The following is a 24,278-nucleotide window of genomic DNA, read 5'->3' as shown; positions in this document are numbered from 1 at the left end:
TGCCTATGGAGGAATAAAAACACTCAAGAAAAAAAATCTTAACTAAGGTTCTCATAATTAATGCATCAAAGGGTTAATGTGACCACGATTTGCGTGTAACATGTCTTTAACTCTGTTATTCAGACAATATGACATTTATTGCATTGATTTCTTTTGTTTTACACCAGGATTCACTCACCATGTGTTAGTTGTTTCTCATTGTTTGGGCTACTTGTCATGTAAACAGAGGTCAAAATAAGTACATTCTTAACCCTGTAAGAGCCATTTAGTTCTGTTTTTTTTGCATGTTTTTAATACAGTCCACATATTTCCTGTATTTTGTTGTTGTCTCTGTGGAAAAGAAACTTAAAAATAAATTCATATGCTCATTACAGCCCTGCAAAAACTACAAAATTAAAGGTTGTGTTAGACTTTTGCACAGTACTGTATGTGTCAGCGAGAAGCAGGCGAATCTGTGTGTGAGGTAATGAACACACTGCGGGAGTTTCCTTTCCAGTTTTAGTTATCAATCTGATCCTTCCAACATCTTTGAAGCTCCGTGCCTCTTTTTTTTAACCCCTCATGTGGCACGTTCTGTTTCCTCCTTTTGATTTTAATTAAAAAGACAAAGTCTTTGATTGGGATTTAATGACAACACGATGATGGCAGCTCTGGTTGGCAAAAAGGAAAAAAAACAACAACAAAACAACAAAAGAGAGGATCCATCACTCTGTGCCAAATCCTGCTGACCACCTATCTACTGATGCGCTCCCAAACAAAACCCCTCCCCTGAAGTCACCGCGAGGACATCCCCTCCAATCTATTATCACTTTATTATTCAGATACAAGAGAAAGAAAATATTTCTTTAATCAAAGCTGCGCTGCACACATGACTGACTTCATGTCGTGCTTTTATCGTACTGATAATCAAGGAGAATGAGACTGGGGGATGGGATCTGCGAACATGTTGGCCATGTGTGTGTAAAGCGATGACTTCATTTTACCGAGTATAGGCGGATCAGTTCAGAATAAAACCATAACTACTTCTGGTTAGTTCTTCCTCTGTCTCAAATGTAGAGGGACACTTTTTCACAGCGGGAAACAGGCTAGAGTTTCAAAGCATTTTACAGTGGAGAGAAAAAAAAATGGGAAAAGATGAGACGGTGCAACAAGGACATGTGTTACGTTAACTCATAAAGACCTAAACAACCGCCAGTGACCGAAGGAATCTACTGATCTACACTGTTTAATAACTGTTCATCCACTAACCCTATCAATACATGCAAATGATTGATGTAGAATGCAGTTTATCAGCTTTTTGTCATCATCAGACACCAGCGAACAGAGGAGGAATAGAAGATATTTTACAAAATAAATTCAGAATATTTGGATAAGAAGTCACAATATCATAAGAATAACGTCATTCTTTTATTAGTATTTTTATGGAGAAAAAATACAGCTGTCAAAATTATCACCTGGACCCCAGAAGTTTCTATCTGTGAATATTATTCCAATTTTACCTGAGTCTAAAAGAGTATTTGGCTTCTATGAAACAAACTAAAGTGTAAGTCATGGTCGAACCTTGCATTCCCCGTTTTAATCCAAGTGAGATACAATAGCTCTGATATCATTTTGAGGTTTCTCTCATACAACTATGACTGTTTCTCAACTTTATTAACATAATATTCTAACTTTGTTCTATAAAAAATATATATATTTATTTTTAATATCTCACATGTGGCTGTAATCGTCCTTCGTCCCATCCTGCTGTGTTCATTCATGTACAGCCACAAAACACAGAATACATAAAAGAAATATTTTACTGTTTTTCTCTACTGTAAAATACTCTGAAATCATTAAACATAATATCTTTCTCACTGACAGATACAGATAAGAGTTTAGATGAAACATTACAGGGTCCAAAGGATTTGGGAGTATTTAATTCACCTGGAGAACCAGGAAAAATACAGACATGTCCCTCTGAGTTACATGTGTTTTAAACTCAGCAAAAATGTTGATCTATTTCAGAGATTTATTAAATCTATTTCATAGGAATGGGGCCAGCACTGCCAGATGGGAAATGTTAAAGTATCATTCCTAAGGCTTAAAACGATCATTTTTTATGGAAATTTATTGTATGCGAGTCATGGCTGCGACATTTGCATTGAGCAAATATGGCAGTGCCCCTATAGGTTGCTGCATTCAACATAAAACCTTGAATTTATTATGAGTGAAGAGGATTTAAGTTAAGGACAGATGTGCTTGTGAGTGGCATTGATCAAATATAAAGGGAATGATTGACTGGAAAGATGTGACATGAAAAGAGATGATTTAACACAATCATAAGATCCACATTTTACCGTCTTGGTCACGTTGGATAATGAAATAGACACAAACTCCCTTCATCAACCTGCATCAGCTACTAAATGTAATCAAATATTTGATATTATCATAAAAAGGGCAAAATCATTAAATAAAATATAATATTTGTTGTACATATGAAAACACTGGATGGTCTGGGATGAAGACAACAAAGAAACATTCATTCAATTTGTGCAAACCATACCAAGTGTAAATCTGCTTTGTTCTGCCTTCACTAAGCCTGCATCTGCTGAAAGCTAGTGTGTGTGTGTGTGCATCATCATGTGAACGTGTGTGTTCTTACTCAGCAGGGCGCGTGGTTCAGGAAACAGGTGACCGTAGCGGTGGTTGAAGATGCGAGCGAGGTCCTGAGCCAGCTCTAAATGTTGGACCTGATCCTCTCCAACCGGGACGTGAGTGGACCTGAGTGACAACCACAAAAAAATAAAAAATAAAAAACACACACCGTGAGCTGCCTGTAGAAGAGCACAGAACCGACTGTACGACCAGAGTCAAAACACAATCAGCAGGATGTGAGCGCTAACTGGAGACACTTGGAGTTACTCTCATCAGCTTAGCAACTTTACAACTGTCACCCAGGAGGAAGTAATCCATTAGATTCCTCTTTAATGAAACCCAGACAGTGTTAGATATGAGCTTTTCATCTGTTCTTCCTCACAGGAAATTAAATTCTTGCTATTTGATGCGGCAAACATAAATATTTTTGAATACATAGCTAATGTATTTGAAAAACTACAGTAATTCAAGATAAGATAAGATAAGATATTCCTTTATTGATCCCACAATGGGGAAATTCACAGTGTTGTCAGCAGCAAAAACATACACAGAAACATAAACATAAACATACACATACACGTAAAACAAACAGTCATATAAATTTGAATAATAAAGTGTTTAAAAAGTGTTTAAAAGGAGGGTGCAAATACGGTTGATATGACTGTGGTGCAAAAAATATATAAATACGGATTTGAATATATACAGATTTGGACAAGTGTGGTTTTAGATATACAAATATGGTGCCTATAGACAGTGATGCATATAGACAGTTCAATTCAAGCACCTACAAACAGCACGGTTCATTTTATATGCACATGTCAAAGTGCCGCTGAGCAAGACACTGAACCCTGCAAATGGGTGAATGTGATGCAATGTAAATGTAAGTGTAAATCCAATTTGTTTTAGATCGAAATCTGTATCTTGGCTGCTACAAAATACTGCAAAACCTGATGTTTAGTTTCACTGATTAGCACTACAGTAATAATTACAAAAAAAGCCCAAAAAGATCTTATTTGATGAGGTTACTATTGATTATTCATCATACTAATATAATTTTATTTCTATTTTGTTACTCTTACAGTACAAAATACAGACAAAATGTCTGTTCCAAGACCTTTCAATGACTGATAATTCAGTGTTCAAGAATGCTTATTATCGGTGTAAATATAACCATATTTAGACAGGTGGATCTCAGCTAGGAAGGTGCAAACTTCAATACTCATATATATTAAATGAAAACAATAGAAACATAATATGAGCACTCACTGTACATATCCACTCACTGTATAAAACTCCAATTTGCACTCTGTACATATTACAAATCCACTGTCAATCTCATCCCATTGTTGTCCTTGTCTCTACTTGAATGTTTGTCTATATTAGGTCTATGTTCAAATGTGATTGGGTTCATGGTGAAACGTGTGCAAAGAAAAACCAAAGGCAAATTCTTTATACGTGTTCACATACTTGGCCAATAAAGCTGATTCTGATAAGATGCAATAATAGAATTCCCATGACCATTCACAACCTTAAAGTAGGTCAACAGAAGTGGACATAAAACGTATTTATAATATGAGCATTAAAAAGCAGCATTTAATAAAATAATAATAAATGAAGTCATCTAAGCACCTAAACCAGTGTTTTTCAACTTTGGGGTCGGGACCCCATGTGGGGTTGCCTGGAATTCACATGGGGGTCACCTGAAATTTCTAGTGATTGATGATTAAAAAACAAAAACAACAACAACAACATAAAAAAAAAACTTACTGGGAAAAAATACATGGTGACTTGAGAGAGACCATTCACAAACTGTGAAGCTGAAACTGAAGCACTGTGGTACTGTTTATCTTTCTTGTGGTCGGTTTAAGATGCTGCAGTTCTTTCATAATTCATAGTTTGAATTATTGTTTTTTTCAGTATTAATTGTCAGCCTTGTAAATCCAAGCTGGACTGACTGTACATATCCTGACCAAGGAAAATAAAATTCACACTTTGTGCAGTAATCTACACCTGGCTTTTCTGCCTCCGTCCATAACAATATATACATTATATAGACTAAATGTTGTCTAAAATTAACATTTATTTGCAACATAGTATAGCAAACTATTACATGATTAAAACCAAATTAATTTTAGCAACAAAAAAAAAAAGTCTCCATTTTGAATGTCTGGAGTTGCCAAAAATTTTGTTTGTTAAAAAAGGGTCACGAGCCAAAAAAGGTTGAGAACCACTGGATTATTGTCATACTGTGCACATATTTCCTGCATTTTTGTTGTATCTGTTGGAAGGAGACTAAGAAATAAATACAAACGCTCATTACAACCCTGCAAAAACAGCAAAACTAAAGGTTATGTAAGACACTGCACAGCTCTGTACTCGCTAGCATTTTGATGAATAATTGTTTCTACACTGGATTCATTTTGTAGTATCTCATCTAGTTACGCCCAGATTCTGCATTTACATCATCACATGTAACTCCATTCAGACACAGATACAGCTTTTCACTGGGCTGAAAAAGAATCAGATCAATTTGGCTTCCAAACAGAAAGACTGGACTCTTTTGAACACAGAGTGGCTGCACATGTGAGTGGTTGCACGCCACGCTTTTTGCACGTACGTCCTGATGATTCAACTTTAGCTGCAAAATAAATAAATACGAAAAATACTGTAAATTCAATTTCATGGACTAGAGAACGTGTGACCTACTTATAGAAGAGTAGAGTTGAATGACTTATGGTTTCAAAACTATAAACCCATCGCTCCACTGACTTGAGAGCTGAGATATGCAACCCTGTTTTATAGGACAGCACACACACACACACACACACACACACACACACACACACTTCTTCCATGGATTTCTCACTTGTAGAGGAGAATATCAGCAGCCTGCAGGACGGGATACGTGTAGAGGCCGACGCTGCCTTCGTTCTTTTGTTTGCTCTTCATCTGCAGAGGACGAAGGAGAGGAAGGAGGCAATAAGTCACAAAAATGGAAAGAGGGAAAAAAGGAGCAGAGAGACAGACACCGAGAAGAAGCTAAAGTACGAAGGCGACGAGGGGAAAAGACTGACTCAAGGTAGCCTCGTGACTTCTCCTTTTCTCTCTGAAGCAGCCATTTTCACTTTTACGACTCATCGGTTTCCAGATAAACGGGGTATGGATGAGTTCATGTGAAATTTTCCACCATGTTTGAGATCAACTCATCTGTTCGGTAAACAAAGGTGTTTTTTAACGCAGCAACGCAGACATGCCCAGAGAACCGCTGGCTCCCTCAGCGTGTATTAAAACTGCATGCGGCTGGGAAAATAACTGCAATTAGAAGAGTTTTGAGAAAGCTGGCAGGTGGAATTGAGAAACAGAATGCTAAAACCAACAATAGGGGAGCTGGATATAGGCCAAAATACAAAGGGAGCGGAAAAAGGCATGATCTTCATTTGTAGCTATTATAGTCAAGTTAAGTGCAGACGTGGTGATAATTAAATCAACATGATGGAGGAGTGGAGGTTCAGTCTTCAATAAAACTTTGCTAATAATTTCAAGATACTGTATGTGATTTTTACGACTGCAGTGATTGGCAGAAGGGTCGTCAATATTAGCTATGAAATAAATACCCTTCATCTTCCACGGACGATACTGTCGGTGCAACAAAGATTTGACCACAACGGGTAACTGGAGATGAAGGTTTGGGTTAAATTTAACTTCACATCCATTGAAAATATTTCCTGGTGCTGTTTGTGATTCTCTGCAGCAGAAGGTTTTTAATAAATACAAGCTTTAGTTTTGTCTCACCTGGATTACTATTCTGCAGTTTAAGTCTAAAACTTCAATAAGTATCTTAAAACCACTGCAAATGGTCTGGATAAGCGGGAGGAGTTGTTTTTTCTTGTGCTTTAAGAACAAATGTTGTTAAAATGCATGAAAATCTATTGGGGCTTTAGTGGAAAAACACATGATTCTATTTATTGTAGTTTTTCTTTAACATTTTATAAGAAAAATAACTTAATTTACTTAAAAAAAAAAAAAAGAAAAAAGACGCTGAAGGAGCTGTTTCACCAAAATGTACAGTACAGCCACATATGTTGAATGTAATATACCGAACAATCCAACAATGAATTCCTTCCTAATAATACAATAACAAAATAACACATATATTCGGCAGGGAATATATTGAATTAATGATATTAATTGACTTCTCTGCCAATCATTACAATATATGACTTTTGAAAATGTTTCTCCAGTCTTTGTCCATCTGTCCATCATTTAACAAAAATGCACATTTACAATGCTTTTGGTTATTATTTATTGACACTGAAAAAAATAATCATTTTTGTCTAGCCCTGATACATATTATCAGAATGATGATATTTATGTGCAGATTGGTGATGGATTCACTTGGAATACATTTTGATTCTGTTATTTGCTTTATGTATGCATTATAATGTGCTTTATTAGTATATATGATGATTTGTGTGACTGTGGATTTAGTGTTGTCACTATGTATATGAATTTCCCCCCTGGATATCAATAAAGTTCATCCAAATCTAGATTGGATGCAGATTATATGGACCTCAGGGAGGATTACTGGTATTAATAGGGTTTTTACGACTACTCTTGGCTCAGAAACAGCGGCTCCAATGAGAAGTTATGTAGTGGTGTAACTAGAGCACAGGTGTCAAACATGTGGCCCGGGGGCCAAATCCGGCCCGCCAAAGGGTCCGGCCCTTGGGATGAATTTGTGAAATGCAAAAATTACACTGAAGATACGACCAGTCCTTTTAGTTCAGGTTCCACATTCAGACCAATTCAATCTCAAGCGGGTCAAATCTGTAAAATACTATCATAATAACATATAAATAATGACAACTCCAATTTTTTCTCTTTGTAAATGTAAATATTTTCATGTATTTACACTAAAACAAAGTATAATTTCGCAAAAAATATGAATAACCTGAACAAACATGAACAACCTGAAATGTCTTTAAGATAAGTTAAGTGCAACTTTAACAATATTCTGCCTGTTACTAAATGTTTTGTGTGTTTGTAGATCCGCTGTGATCTATAAGTTATAATGTACATGTGTCAATGATACACTGAGGCAGAATATTGTTAAAATTACACTTATTTTTTCAGTTTGTTCATGTTATTCACATCTTTTGAAAGGATAGTTTGTAGATGGAAACCTTTTCCTAATGTACATTTACTTTTTTCGCTCTTAAACATGGAGAAAAGTTTGGAATTGATATTATTTATATATTATTATTTCACTGGTCCGGCCCACTTCAGATCAAATTTAGCTGAATGTGGCCCCTGAACTAAAATGAGTTTGACACCCCTGCACTAGAGAAATGATGCATTTTAGGTATTAAACTGCTTCTATCGCAGGACTGGACTTTTACAGCCTTGTATCACTTCTTTGTCCATATGTTGGTATTGTACTGTGAATGCTGCTTCTTTCACTCATTCAAGAGACTTATATTATTTGTCTTTGTTTTCTTCTGTTTATCTTTTAATTCTGGTTTGTTGTTGTTTTATTGGCTAATTCAACATCTGCCATGTAAATAGAGTTGAAAATTACTCATCTGGAAAACACTGGCACATTTACAGTGATGTTTGATCTGTCCCTGAAAAAAATAATCAAATAAATAGTGGATCATTACTCTTATATTTAATGGATGTTTATTTATGCCTGTTTTTAAATCTCTTCTTAAAACACACCTGTTCTTCTTGGCCTTTTAACACTCGTGCAATGTTGATATTTTGTTTCTGTTTTTACATTTTAACTTGTTTTATTTATTTGATTTTAATGCTTTTTAATGCTTTTATTAATTTTTATTGTGCTTTTAGTCTTCTGTACAGTACTTTGGTCCACTGGGGTTGTTTCAAAAGGGCTTTATAAATAAAGTTGGATTGGATTGGATTATCAGTCAATAAAAAGCTAAATTACAACAATGCTCCCTATTTTTTTGATGGGTTATTTCTAATATGAGTCTTTTTATTAATGAAATAAAAACTAAATCTTTGACGACTACTGGTTGAACAGTGATATTTTGAATAGCACTTACACACAGATAAATAATAAATGATAAAAAGTAAATAATAGAAGCAAATATGTCAGAGTTGTTGAGTTGTAAAAGGTGACTGTGGCTGTTTATGTGTGTGTTAAAGTTTAACAAATGACAGTTTAATGGTTCAACGGGATACTAAAACTTAAATTTACTGTCTTTAATAGAACTGTGTCTAATTTAAATAAGAATGCAGGATACACGGATGAATAAAACTCTGAGGATGAAGTTATAACACATCACATAAATAACTTAATGCTTGGAATTAAATTCTGTGGTCACAAATGATAAATATTATTGACACACATATAAAACAGAAATATATGGTGATGTTGACTATGTATTATTAAGAAGATTCTAAAAATGAAAGAATAAAGCTTTGTCAAAAGATTTTAAGGACTTGTATTAAATTGCTATTTTATGAACCCTATTAAATGCAAATGTTAATCATCTGCTGCAGAATGGGTGGGGAGTGATTCAGTATATTTACTGCAGTTTGTACAATATGTTACAAAACCTAAATAATAATTCTAGGTCACTGCAGTTCAGTGATAATCAATGTACATTTCAGTCATTAATCTATAGCTATAGTTATGTTCCAATAAAGCTGTATTTTTATTTTTCATTTATTTATCCTTTATTTGACCAGGCACGACAGATTAAACACTGCAAACTAATACGACCAAGTAAAAATTAAATGAGTAGTTAATTACCCAAAAATACGCAATGAATCTTGATAATCGACTAAATGTAATTTTTCAACCAAAAATGCAAAACTTCCCTCTATTTCAGACGGTAGTTTTTGTGAAGATTTTTGAAGATACTTTTAAAGAGCTTTTGTACATTTGGTTACATACGAATAATCTCTCTTACGTTGGGTTTAGAGAGATTTTTCTTGGCAGTTGAAACAATTCTCTGACATTTTAATAGAAAAAAAAATACTGTTTAGAAAAAGGGAAACAAAAACCTTCCACTGTGGTAGGTGTCGGAGGCGGGGCATGCTGGTCAGACAGCCGAGGATCCAAGAGAGTTCAGCGTGTTCAGAAACCTGCAACAGAGAGAGGAGAACGACAACAAACGCATTATGACACAACAGACACGAATACATCCTGCAACAGGCTTAGTTTCATACAGCAACGCATCATAATTCAGTATGGAACGGTTCAGTTAAAGCACAGGACAGCTTTCACTGCAGCAGCAACACTAATATAATCTGACTTTATGCTTAAATTTGAGGTATAACAATAACCATAACTTGGTTTAATTATTAGTTCTCATATATTTAGGTTCTCTCAGGTTGACGTTTCTCTTATAATTAGCAAACAAATAGGTTTTTGTGATTAAAACTGAGACTAGACAATGAACAAATCCCTGAAATTCCAAAAGTAGACACAGAAATTCCAGTCAAATCAAATGCAGAACTAACACAGGGTAGCTGAAAGTGTGGTTATTATATATAATTACTACATAATCTGTTCACTATATTTTTAACATAAACACCAATATCTTTTGTTAAACATTATGTTTTATGCTAACACAGTGTTTTTCAACCCTGAGGTCGGGACCCCATGTGGGGTCGCCTGAAATTTCTAGTAATTGATAAAAAATAAAAAAACTTAAAAAAAAAGAAAACAAAACATATATTGAGTTGAGAGACACAATCACAATACATAAATTGCGATAACAAAATAATCGTGGTCGTTTTCAGATGCTGCAGCTCTTTCATAATTCATAGTTTGAGTTCTTGTTTGTTCAGTATTAATTGTCAGCCTTGTAAATACAAGCTGGACTGACTGTACATATCCTGACCAAGGAAAATAAGATTCTCACTTTGTGCAGTAATCTACACCTGGCTTTTCTGCCTCCGTCCACAATATTATACATTATATAGACTAAATGTCATCTAAAATTAACATTTTTTGCAACATAGTATGGCAAACTATTACACATTCAAAAACAAATAAATTTTAGCAACAAAAAAAAAGTCTCAGTTTTGAATGTCTGGGGTCACCAAAAATTTGTGATGTTAAAATGGGGTCACAAGTCAAAAAAGATTAGGAACCACTGTCCTAACATGTGGCCATATAATCTGAATTGTATGTACTGTATAGACTATTTATAACTAATTGGAGTAATAATACGCACTTAGTAATAAAATGCCATCAAATACTGTATTGAAACACAAATCTGAGGTATCTGTATGCTAATTAATTTCACTACTTCACTACATCGGAGTCAAAAATTTGATGTTTTTACTACATATTTGTCTGACAGCTTTAGTTTCTTCTCAGTTCAGTGTTTCTTGTTCAGTGAAAATCACACATCTATAGATTGTGATGAAACGAATGATGAAGTTTACTTTTAAAATTCTCCTCCAAACATGAACCTTTGCTGTAGATTAAAAATCAACAGTATAGAAAGTAGTTCAAATGAGCTCAATGTACAATATTAAAATGTAACACACACATACACAACAGAGAAATGAATCTAAAACCATCACATATAACAACAGATTATTGATGATATTTACATACTTATATTAAAATATGCCCTGAATGCAGACGTTTAACTTGTAGTATTTAGGTTTATTGTTGTCGAGTATTTCCATAAAGGATGTGAATACTTCCTCCAGCCTATATCTGTGTTTCTGCCTTGTACTATTTTTAGTCCTGTAATAAAAATGTCTGCAACCACAGAGAAGCACTCAGGAAATAAACATGCTGAGGTGGAGGGTGATGGTGCCTGTATAGCGCCTCCAAGTGGCAGGTGGGTGCACTGCTGCTCTGCACACCTCCCTCATGTGTCCCCCTCCCCTTACAAAGACAGGTGCACCACCACCACCAACACACCTGGATCACATGACAATATATTCTGAACAAAGTACCAGCTCGCACACAGTTTTAGAGACTAAATTTAAAAAAAATGCTCAATAACTTTTCAAAGACATTTTATTCATAACTTTTAAGTGGAGTAAATGGCAAAGATTGCAAAGTGGTGAACACCCCATAAACACCATCTGTAAAATATCAGAGTTATAATGTGAATTTATAGTCAGTTTGATCACGAAAGGAAAAAAATCTACCCATAACTGATTCCACAGCATTTAATTAAATACATTCTACTTCCTACAGGCTGTAAATTCACACGTATATTGAAGTATATCCTTACATGCTATATTTAGAAATCATTTCTAGTTTCTCTTTTCCTCATCTTACATGTTTACATTCATTTATCAATCAACCATTAGAATAAATCTGCTCAAAACTGCTGAAACTTCACATCTCAGCAATTTTATCTTAAAAATTTCACCAAAACAATGATGAGTTTGCGAAAGCTTAAGGTTAAATTACATGACTTTTCCACAATTTAGGCAATTTTATTTTATTGCATAACTCCTCCAGGCCTGGAAAATTATAGGATAAAATTCCAAGACTTTTCCAAGGTTTTTACTAACATAACATAAAACTATAAAGCTAATAAGCAACATGCAGGAAAATCTACTCCGTAAATAAACTCCTGGGAACAGAGAAAATTTGCTTAATATTAGTTGATTCCTTTGTCGAATTGCTTAGTCTTTGGGTTGGAAGCCTTTCCTGGGTATTTCTTTTACATTTTTGGAATTAACATATTTTGTTTATCACAAACATGAAACCATTCTGGAGTTCATTACTTCAGAAATATTTATAAGTCGATAAAAATATTTTTTCCAGGGCAGTCTTTAACTTCAGGTAATGCTTTTAAAAATGCAGAAACTGAATCAATAAATTCAATTAAAACTAAATTTACATTGATTACCTGATTAATTAAATTCGGTGTTATTTACACAGCACCCATCATAATACATATAATACAAAAGCGCTAATAATTTGTATTGTGTTTTTGAAATGCAATTAAAAAATGAAGCACCTATATCATCTTGTTTTTATACTTGATAATATTCAAAGATTTTTTTTACCATCATTAATTACCTAATGAGTAACCCTTCCTTTAACGGTCCCCTGATTACTGAATATTCATTCATTAAACATGAGGCCAACTATAGTATATTCCACAGTAATAACTGATCATATATATGTCGATAAACTACAAACTCTACAGCTGAAATACTAAGAAAAAACACCACTATTATTATCAGTACAATACGGTTGTGACTGGTTTAAGCTGGTAATAAAAAACATAAAACTGTGCATATACTAGAAAAGCAGGCAACCGACTCTGAATTCACTGCTAGTTTTGAGAAAATATTTTAACAATTGTATTATAGTGAAACCTATGTGATCAGTGTACTCATAAAAGATGGTGTGTAGTTGTTTAAGTTGTTTATATAACAATACTCAGCACATTCATGTGTGAATTGATGTTCACTTGATGTTTTGCTATTGAAGTAACTCATGTAGCCCCATGGAATCTGACCTGTAAGAAAGAGGAAATTTATTTTAGCTGCCTTGTTACCCTTTTCAGGCAAATATAGGCAATTAAAAACCCTGTTTCCGCTGTAGAGAATTAATTTTTTTTTTACATGGTTATACAGTATTTTTGTAGTGCATTTATTTATATTTTTATTTAATAACTTGACATCTATAATAAAAAAACGGAAATCACTTGTCCGTAATGTCACTGTGCATCTGGCAGTGGTAAATTACCTCTAACATATCCATTTTCTGTCCCAGATGTGAAAAACTGTCTATGTGAATGTGTGTGGGTTTAAGTTTATGGACGCCGGCTATAATGCCATCTTCTCTGTCTCTTGTTTCTTGAAAAGCATTCTGGGGAGTGTGACGTCAACACCAGACTGCAGGGACATAAACAGGGATTTCGGGCTAACATTCAGGGGGCCGGTGTTCATTACACACTGCAGACAGACAAGAGATGGGACAGATGTCGATGACAGCGCAGAAAGAGATGGATACGGTTTGAAGTGCAGTAAAACTGGGATATTTAAAGGCTTGGGAAGAACAAGGCCTCCATTCATGCTGCGCGGCAAGAATGCATCGCAAAGACAGATATGCTAATGTTACGGATCACACAGGCATTACACCGACAGTGATACCACCAAGGAAACAACTCCTCCAGATTACAGCGTGGGGTTTCAGGGTTTCATCCCTTTTTCTACAGAAATATCTGATTAAAAAATTGCGGCTTGTGAACCTGTCGATTCATCGTCTTCCTTTGTGATGCCTCCAACTTCAGCTCGTCATCGTTTTGCTTCCATTTTTCTGCAAAGTTGAGTATTTACTTTGGGCAGCAATCATATTTTTACATGTGGAGCAGGCGTGTTCAACAGGAGGGTCGCCTCACTGCCAAGTTATGTGGCATGAAGCTAAACGGGAATAAAAATAGGACTATGTGTGGGGAGGAGGGGGTGGCAGGCAAACACAGATGGACTGAACTTAACTATCTCACACTCTTTCTCCTCCTTACACACACATTTGAAATCCTACTCTTGCGGACCTTCACTGACATAACACATTCCCTAGTTCAGTGCTCATAACCCAAAAGGAGGAGCTCAACGCTTTGGGAAACACATATTTTCCCCAGAGTGAGAACTAGGTCGGCAAAGTTGAGGACCGACTAGTTCTATGTAACGGTGCAGGAGCTGAAATCAGGAAAAAGACTGAATATAAACATAGATGACATGATGCCATTTGAAAATAAAAATAAAGCCACACTTCTTAGTTTCTTCTTTGTCAGACAGGCTGTTGTCAAACAGAGTAGAACAGTAGAGTCATGTCTGAAGAAATCTGAACAGCGATGGGTAACGGAACTGCAGCTATAAATCATATAATTAACCTGAGCCTGTCTGAAAGCACCTATGAACTGCCAAAATCTCCTGACACAGGAAAATTTTTCCAGTCCAGAGATGATGGAAAAAAAACAGCACAACAGCTTTTAATAAAGTATCTAAATACTTCTGTTCCGTAAAAATTATGGTTACTAATGCTAATATTAGTGATTACAACAGAATCATAACTGATTTAGTGCTCAGCAGAATGATGTAAATTTTGTCATACTATACTATACTATGTCAAAACTATGGCAATTTAATTTTTGTTTTCAGCTAAAATTTACTTAGGGGGTCAAATGAGTGGCCATTTTTGGCAAAAAAAAAAAAAAAGTTGTAAGAAATGCATAGAACTGTGTTGAAATAATGCTAATACATTTGTGCACAGACTACTGATATTATTTGACAGTGGAAGCTATATTTTCAGAAATATTGGATTTTGAATAGCACATGTATGTGAAAACTTTTGCTGGTGGACGGACGTGACATTACCCATGATGATCTGGTCAGTACCAGTACTTTATTAGGAATAAACTTATATACTTACTATTGCTAATTATCTTCTTATTCATAAATGTTAGTATTATGGATCTAAAACAATAACAGCTGACACAAAAACACAAAATGTGACAGTGGACGGATGTGACATGGTTGTTACAGATCCCATCATACTGATGCTCGGCAGCCATGTCACCGTTTCCACAAATGATCCCTGTGCAAAAACTAGTACCATAATAATTTATTGTATAGTTTATCATCATACTAAAGAGTAAATAACAATATAGAATTGTTATTTCTTTATAAAAATGCTTATTATTAGAAAACTGTTGATTTAAAAAGTGACGTGTGACATTCTTAATGTATGTATTCACATAACATAAGCAGGATGTATCAGCACCATACTCCATATTGAACCTGTAAAAATAAACATGTGATATGTAGTATATAATCTTGTAAGAAAAATTGGGGAATCTAAAAGAATAGAATATTTGTTTTGCAGGTAAATTCAGTTCAAATATAACTTGGTCATTTGTGACATGAAAATATAGCATTAATTGTGATGAAATTGGACATTTTTGACCTGAAAACATAGTTCATATGACCATCAACATGTTGCAACAGAACTGAAATCCTGTAAATTTGCATAACTTGCATTTACCAACACACAGTTCCTTTGGGGATTCACTTATATTGATTTCTTATGCACAAAGACCTCTAAGCAAATTTTAGCCGTTTTGGGTATAATAACAGAGGCATATAGAATATTTTATTTTCACCATGCATATAACTGAAAAGAAAAAACAAAGAACAAAATTAGAAAGCTCCCTCATTCCAAATCAAAACACTAAAAATCAAAATAGCTAAAACCCATTGTTATGGGAAAAACTAAAGCCCCTCTTCCAAGCTTCCATGTGTAGAGCAGTAGAGTCATGTCCAGGTCACATCCAGTGATTGGTAAGTACAGCTGTCAATCACATATGTAACCCTCCTACCTATTGAAAACATCTGTGATTTGTCCAAATCTGCATCATGGGGTAGATTTTCCACAGTCTGATGACACAGCTGAGGAGTAAAAGTCTTCTCAGACCACTTGAATTGCAATATGCTGAATAGAACTATAGATTTTTGGCCCAGCGATGTTTGCTAGGCCCCAGAAAATGATAAAATGCAAAAGGAAAAGAACAGGGGGTGGAGCACATAGGTCAATTCAGAGCTATTTAATGGGATAAAGGACATTACTTTACAAACAAACTTTACAGAAAACTACAACTAGTGCAAAGATTAATTTAAACACTAATTCAAAATTTTTATATTTAGTTAATATCTATAATTTTCTTTTTTTTTGTTTTGGGTGTTTTCCCTATACTGGAGTGCCTTCTTTTATTTTATTAATTTCAACCAGCATCATCAAGGACAGAAAGGTGTACAAGTACCTATTTCTACGTCTAGACGTACTCTAGACATACTCTACATCTAGACAGAGTCTTATTTTTTTATTGGATTATTGACTCTCACGTGATTAAGCAATGGCTCTTTTCGGCTTTATGACATTTAAGACATTTACTAAAAAACTAATAAAAACCAAATCTAATTTATAACAGGGAAACAGGTAATCTGGAACCTGGTAAATTAAAGTACACTTCCTAGTACTGCAGATCTCACCGATTTATATCATGAAAAAAATAAAAATAAAAAATAAAAGAAATATACATATGATCAGTGTGAACACAGTCTGAACCCAAAAGTGACAAACAGAAAAGTAACAAAAACAGAATGGGAAAACCAAACAACTATTCAGATTTCTTTCCATCCTTAAAGTGAATTTGCACCTAAAATCTGGCATCAGCAGTAGTTTTAGAACGATAAACGATAAATCTGCATAATCCGCCTCAGATCCTTCATTTATCCAAAGCAGGACTTGAAGGCAGTTTACGTTGGTGTATGTTTTCATTTTCCCCACGAATTTGCAGTGTGTACAGTGGAGATAAGAATCAGGAGCGATCAAATAAGCATTTTGGGGGGCAGCCAACATGTTGGCAGGTAAACAGAGCTGACAGCAGGAAAATAAACATCCAAAGATGCCCGACTGTCTGATGACTAACTAACAGACTAGAGGCTGCTGCTGGATAAACACAGCGAATGTTTAGAATTTAAACAGATCCATATCGGGCAGGATGGCTTCATACTGTAAGTGAACATTTTATAAAGTCATTTTCTGATGTCAGTATTAGGACAAAGGTAGAAGTAGAAGCTGTAATATAAAATTAATTGAACACCGGCAAAGAATAATTACCAAAACTCAACATTTGCTCCAGATTCTTTGATTAATTTATGATGAATATCTAATGCAGGGGTCTCAAACACGCGGCCCAGGGGCCAAATGCAGCCCTCCAAAGGTTCCAATGCGGCCCATGGGATGAATTTGCAAAGTGCAGAAATTCCACAGTCAAGGCTGTCAAACTCATTTTAGTTCAGGTTCTACATACAGACCAATATGATCTCAAGTACAATAACAGCATAATAACCTACAAAAAATAATGACTCCATATTTTCTTCTCAGTTTGATTTGAAAAAAAATTACATTATGCCTGTAAATAATGACAACTTCAAATTTTTGTCTTTGTTTTAGTGTGAAAAATAACATTAAATTATGAAAATATTTATATTTACAAACTATCCTGTTGCAATAAAATGTGAATAACCTGAACAAATATGAACAACCTGAAATGTCTAAATAAAATTAAGCACAATTTTAACAATTTTCTGCCTGTTACTAAGTGTTTAGTGTCTTTGTAGATCCGATCCATGTATAAATGATAAGTTGAGGCATAATATTGTAAAAATTGCACTTATTTTTCTTAAGAAATTTCAGTTTTTTCAGGTTATTCACATCTTTTTTTGTTTGGATAGTTTATAAAAGTTAAGTATTTTCATAATTTAATGAGGTTTTTTTGCGCTAAAACAAAGACATAAATTTGGAGTTGTCATTATTTATAGGTTATTATGGTATTATTTTACTGGTGCGGCCCACTTGAGATCAAATCAGGCTGAATGTGGCCCCTGAAAGAAAATGAGTTTGAGACTCCTGATCTAATGTTTTCTGTTGCCAGAGTATATACATAGACCTGGATACATAGTATACATGATTAGTTGATTAATTTCATTAGTTAACATCAAAATAGTAGATGTCAAATTGATAAAGTCTGACTGCAGCTTTTTCATTTATGACGATTTGCTGCTTTCTTCTTTGTAAAATTTCTGTAAAATAAAACCATGCTTGAGCAAGGGTATTGGTCTTGGCTCTGAGAAAATATGATGACTTGCCAATTTTATAGACCAAATTAAAAACTGATTGATAGTTGAAATAATTGCCATATTTCTTAATACTTGAAAATAATAATAACACCAAGCCAAAATAATAAAATTAACATCTCCCATGGTTATACTGTGCTAATTATCCATTTGATTTTTTCATTGTATTACACGAAGATTTATTGTATTGCCTCAGGATTGTGGTTTCATGGTATAGAGTATAAACAAAGCCCAAGGAAATCCTACAACGCTCAAGTTTCTTCCTAATTTTTCATACTTGAACCACTGCAGGGAAAATGTAAATTCCAGACTGCATCCATCCATCTCCTGCTCACCTGAGACTGCTGGAAGAGTATCGCCCTCTCCGGGTCGATGCCGCAGGCCAGCAGGCTGGCTGCCATGTCCAGGATGTTGCTCCTGAGCTGAGCCGGGTCCTGAGGCTGGGTGATGGAGTGCAGGTCCACGATACTGTAGAGCACTGAAGGGTACTGGTTCTGCAGGGCCACCCAGTTTTCCAGAGCACCCAAGTAGTTGCCCAGGTGGGGAATCCCAGTTGGTTGGATCCCTGAGAATACACGGCTGCTTCCCGAAGACTCCTGGAAAAGACGGACGGGTTTCAAGTTATTAGATATGTAAGGTCAAAATGCTTCATGTAGCATTATGTAACATGACACAATGTGGTCAAAATAATTTATTATACCTGTGGCATTTTTATAACATGATGAAAAATAGTACAGCAATAGTATGCACCAGAGCGGAAGCAGTATTTAGATCCTTTCTTATAGTAAAAGTACTAAAACCACATAGTCAGAATATTCATCTGAAATAAAATGTTGTGCATTTATAATGTTACTGAATTAAAAGTAAGTTAAGTATCAGCAAATGTATGTAAAAGTATAAAATATATGTTTATGGAATTATTTTACTGCTGTACATGTTTGTTATTGGTAGTTTAACACAGCAATCCATTATATTCTAAAAGATTGTTGTATGTTTGTGGTGGTGCTGTCCTGTGAGAACCGCATCTCTATAAAAAGTCAGAAAAACCGGCCTGTTTTCAGCTTTGTAACCATGCATTTTCTGGTAAATCTGATAGGGTTTTATAAATGTTTTAGTTTTAGAACATGGAAGAAGATCTTTAACGCAACCAATGAAGGAGCACATTCCTCAGTTCATCACAAACATTCAGAATGAACACATTTTGAGATATGTGGTTTTCATTGGAGAGAAATAGGATTAAAAACTGTAAAATAAAAATTAACTAAGAGTAGCTGACTGACAATAGTTTGGAGCTGATTAATCGATTAATCAGCCAACGGAAACTCTACTACCTGCACTAATTTTTTTAAAACAGAAATGTCTGTAATGAAATAGACAATAAATACCTAAATAAATTCAACTGAATCAATAAATGTGGAAATCAACATCAGTGTAGCCAGAATGAATCTATGTTTGAGCAATTTTTTTTTTTTTTTTATCATCTTACTTTGAGCTCTGATCCTCCCTTAAAGTTAGCATCTCCAATTTAGATCTCTAATAGGCAACATCCCAAATTTCTGGCAACCCCAGACATTCAAAATGAAGACTTTTTTTTGCTAAAATTAATTTGTTTTTGATCATGTAATAGTTTGCTATACTATGTTGCAAATAAACATTAATTTTAGACAACATCTATTCTATATAATGTATATTATTCTGGATGGAGGCAGAAAAGCCAGGTGTAGATTACTGCACAAAGTGAGAATTTTATTTTCCTTGGTCAGGATATGTACAGTCAGTCCAGCTTGGATTTACAAGGCTGACAATTAATACTGAATAAACAACAACTCGGACTATGAATTATGAAAGAGATGCAGCATCTGAAACCGACCACAATGAACATTTGAAAGATAAACAGTACCACAGTGCTTCAGTTTCATCCTCAGAGTTTGTTATGCCTTTTATGTATTGTGATCATCTCTATTAACTCACCATATATTTTTTTTATTAGTACTTTTTTTTTTTTTTTATCAATTACTAGAAATTTCAGGTGACCCCATTTGAATTCCAGGCGACTCCACATGGGGTCCCGACCCCAAGGTTGAAAAACATTGCCATAAACGCACCAATCTTCAGCTTTCTCCCACTGATAAAACATTTAATGCAGTTGTTATTATCAGCAGTTATTTCCCTAGTCAGTCAGTGAGTACATTATTAAAAACCAAAAGAGATCTGGTGTGAGGGGACATTCTGAAGAAGGTGAAAACACAACAAATGTCCAAACTGGCACAGAGGCCAAACAGAAGTGTCATCCCTCGACTATTAGCAGGTTGGAAGACGGCGGCGCTCATGCTTGTATTACCAAGATGCTCACTCTGTGGATAACACCTCTGTTCTCTCCCAAACACATGCAGTGCAGAGAATGCATCACCTCGCTGGCCAACAATGACACTTAACGTCTGTCCAGCTAGGAGAAGGATAGAGGATGAACCATGGGAACAGATCGAATGTACCAAACAACAACAGCGACATTGGGTCTGGGTGTCACAGAGCTGGAGCCTGGACAGCTGTATCGGCCTCTGACAGACAGAGGGAGGTCACTCTGTGTTTGTGTCCTTGGACAAACATTAGGTTTCTCTTTCTACAGATTCCGACTGCCTCATTTCTCCTGGCATCAGCTGGCTCCACTGAACCTTGGCTCTCAATTGGGTCCGCTGGCAGACGCTGTGAACCGCCGCCTGTTGCACCACACACACCACATGACACAATTAGAGGGCAAGCAGAGCGCCACCTGTCATGAGACGTGAAACCACACTGGCTGCTTCGCCGTCGCTGTTACGCAGTAGATTATGGCTTCGACAGAGCAGAAAAAAAACCAAGGATACACACTGGAGCGTTCTGTTTTTGTTGGAGGATGGGAACCGTACTGCGTTTGGCGCCTTGGTAGCTCACATTCGCTCAGCCTACCTTGATGACAACCATTCAGTTTCCAAAAAAGGTGCAACGCTTTGGCCTGATGCTCCAACTCACAGGTGAAAAAACGGTGAGGAGTTTTACACAGTGAGTGAATGAAAGGACATTTACATGGACTGGAGTCTGGGTTACCCATGAGGACTACCACCTCTGGGTTAACAGAGGGGACGGCAACACCACAATGTTTGAAAACCATTATACCAGCATCAGTTTATTTTAGTCAGTTTTACAAGTGAATAAGTAGTTTTAGTATTAAGGAACCACCCATTTTAGTTTACATTCAATTAATGTTATTTTTATCCAGGTATTATGAAGGCAGCCTTGTTTTATTGGGGCTGAAAAGGTAGGGCTAAAAAATGCATTATATTACATCCCATAAATTATCAACATAAGTATAAAACCCATTATTAAATTAAACTTAATTTTTGTTGTTGTATGTCAGTCTATGCCCATGGTACTTTTTGTGCTTTTATTTCAGTTAACTGAGGTGCTAAAGTCAAAGTTTTCACAGTTTTAATAACTAATATCATTATAAAGTAATTACTGTAAACTGTATTTTCTTTTTTTAATTTCTCCACCCGTCACACATAGGTCAATCCACAGCTTTGTGAAGAAACCATACTGAGTCAGATTGTGTGTTTAAGGGTTAGCTCAGATTTTTTATTTTTAGGTGGGTTTGCATGAGATTTTTATCCATAGTCAGTGTATTACAGACCGTTTGGTGACTTTCAAGCTCTAATTCAGTTCTTGACCAAAAAGAGCTGTTTATGTTATAGAACAGTGTATTCTAAACATGTCATACAATGAAAGTAATACTGATTTATTTACTTTGTAGTTGTCTAAAATATGTTTTGCTGCTAAATTGGGGATGGAGAAGTCCCTCCCACATTCCCACACCAAAAACATCTGGAATGACCCTTTAAATGCTGTATACTGCAAATTTAACAAAGGTGGACTCTTCAGTGTGGTTTGTCCTTTTAATGCAGTGTCTCTTGCAGACACGTCAGAGGTAGTTAAAGTATAAAACATGATAAAACTGAGGTTTTGTTAGTTGTCTTTTTCTCCCCATCAGCCTGGATTCATATATTGCGGCTAATATTTGAATGCATGTATAATGATTTTCAAAGACTCCTTCTATGAGAAGGTTCAGTATATTAACTTTAATATTTGCTGACTGGACATAAACACCAACACCCAGAGGTTTCAACAGAAACGCCAGCTTGAAAACATTCCACCACAAATCCCACTGGTTCTCTGTGTTATCACCTCAAATCTAACTGGTGATCATATGTTTCCCGGCTGCACTTTTCAAGGTTATCATAACTAATCATTAAAACCTGAAGCTTTCAGGGGATATCCTCTTCAGTCACTGCTGAGAAATCAGTCAGCTTTGACAGCTTGCTGAGCTACATCACATCCAATCCGACTGAGGGACAGGCTCAGCAGAGCTCCGCAGATCAGATAACAGCTGCTCTCTCAGCAGCATGGTCCAAAGCTTCTCCATCTCTCAGCCCTGACAGATCAAGTAACAACTGCTCTGAGGTCAGCGTGGGCCACAGAGTCTGCATCTACTGGCCTGAGGGAGCTGGTCGCTGCCCGGCAAGAGGGAGGCAGGAAGGAACTGGGTGCTTATGTCATTACCGACAGGGTAATTGCACTGGAGTGCCATTGATGCTGAGAGCCTCTTAAGAGGTGTCAGGATTGATTTGGGAGTGGACGGGGCCCAGAGTCTGGCTCATGTGTGTTCTCACCTCGAGCTGACACGCCAAACGCATGTTCCCCCTCCGCTCGGGCCCCCAGGGGAAGCCATTAGCCATGCAGACATGGTAATGGTGTCATTTGAGCCAATCGAGTGTCAAATGAGAGTCAACGCCACGGCTAACTAGCCACTGGGCAATCATAGGCTATCACGCATCACGCCGCTTCGGCAGACACCTCCTTGTTACTTCTGGTTTGAGTAATGTGTCTTTAAACACACGGCTGTTGGAGGAGAAAGTAGGTTACACAAGGAAGTAAATCAGCTCCTGCACGATGACAGAAGAGACAGCAAACGTTGTAAAGCAATTAATGCTGTAATGAATACTGCACTGCAAAGCCAACATCATAAAATATTATCGCTTCGCATACCTCCACTACGGAGTACATCAAACCTAAGCAAGTGAAGTTATGTCAACCTTATAATATTTGCAGTGTTTGCCTTCTTGGAGGTGAAATGACACCTGGTGGTTTGTACTATCAGGCATAAAAAATTAAGGCAAATACAAAGAGACACATCTGTACAAAGTTTAAGGGGATTGAAGAATATTTTAATTTCAACAGCAAATGTTGATTGTTTTAGTCTTTTTTCTGTTCTAGCTCTTTTTTCTTCTTTACTAACAGAACTACATCAGTGGCCTACATCTATGAGAACTGATGAGTTGCACCTATAGAGCTACATTATACCAGTAACATTTGTTTGAGTGATTTAAGACGGAGCAGAGCACTGGTTTAAACATGATGCCCATGTCATAACCAGTGACGTCACAGCACATTTTGCTTCGACAGTGGATCATCATACATTTGCATATTAGCTGCTGCTGTTCACTGCACAAATGCATAAGTGGACAATCTGACAGTGTCACAAACATTTATCTGGACACATGGATGAACTGATCATGAATGAACATCGGTGGACCAAAGTCAAAGGACAAAGGTTATTGTGACCTCACGAAACACATTTTTGACCATAACTTATAGTAAATTAGAGAACAGAGATCACACTTTAGGTCATCTTTATGGATGCTTGTCATGACTATTTAGAAGGATCCTTATGTGAATGCTCTAAAGTTTAATCAGGTGTGACAAAGGTGCCATTTAGAGGGAAACTCAAAATGTCCAGCAAAAAAACAATATCCTGGGCACCGCAGAGAGTTGGATTACAACTTTGTTTGCTACTTTTGTCAAGATGCCTCACACTGTGAGTTGAAATAAATAATAAGAAATGGCCTGTTGTGACATAAGAAGCTCCTTTTGTGTGATCTTGAGATAAC

At 35.9% G+C, this 24,278-nt stretch overlaps 1 protein-coding gene across 1 annotated transcript in view; it reads right to left on the bottom strand.

Annotated features, from left to right (window-relative positions):
• Positions 1–24,278, bottom strand: part of wars2 (tryptophanyl tRNA synthetase 2, mitochondrial) — a 43,013-nt gene that overhangs the window by 4,660 nt on the left and 14,075 nt on the right. The window contains exons 2-5 of the mRNA XM_030125842.1: positions 18,633–18,893; positions 9,670–9,750; positions 5,504–5,586; positions 2,645–2,763 (exon numbers count right to left, since the gene is read on the bottom strand). Of these exons, the coding sequence (XP_029981702.1) occupies positions 2,645–2,763; positions 5,504–5,586; positions 9,670–9,750; positions 18,633–18,893 (544 nt within the window). The remainder of the gene's footprint in view (positions 1–2,644; positions 2,764–5,503; positions 5,587–9,669; positions 9,751–18,632; positions 18,894–24,278) is intronic.

Source organism: Sphaeramia orbicularis, chromosome 21 (genome assembly GCF_902148855.1).
Source record: "Sphaeramia orbicularis chromosome 21, fSphaOr1.1, whole genome shotgun sequence".
Lineage (NCBI taxonomy): Eukaryota > Metazoa > Chordata > Actinopteri > Kurtiformes > Apogonidae > Sphaeramia > Sphaeramia orbicularis.
This window is presented reverse-complemented; position numbering and strand designations above follow the sequence as displayed.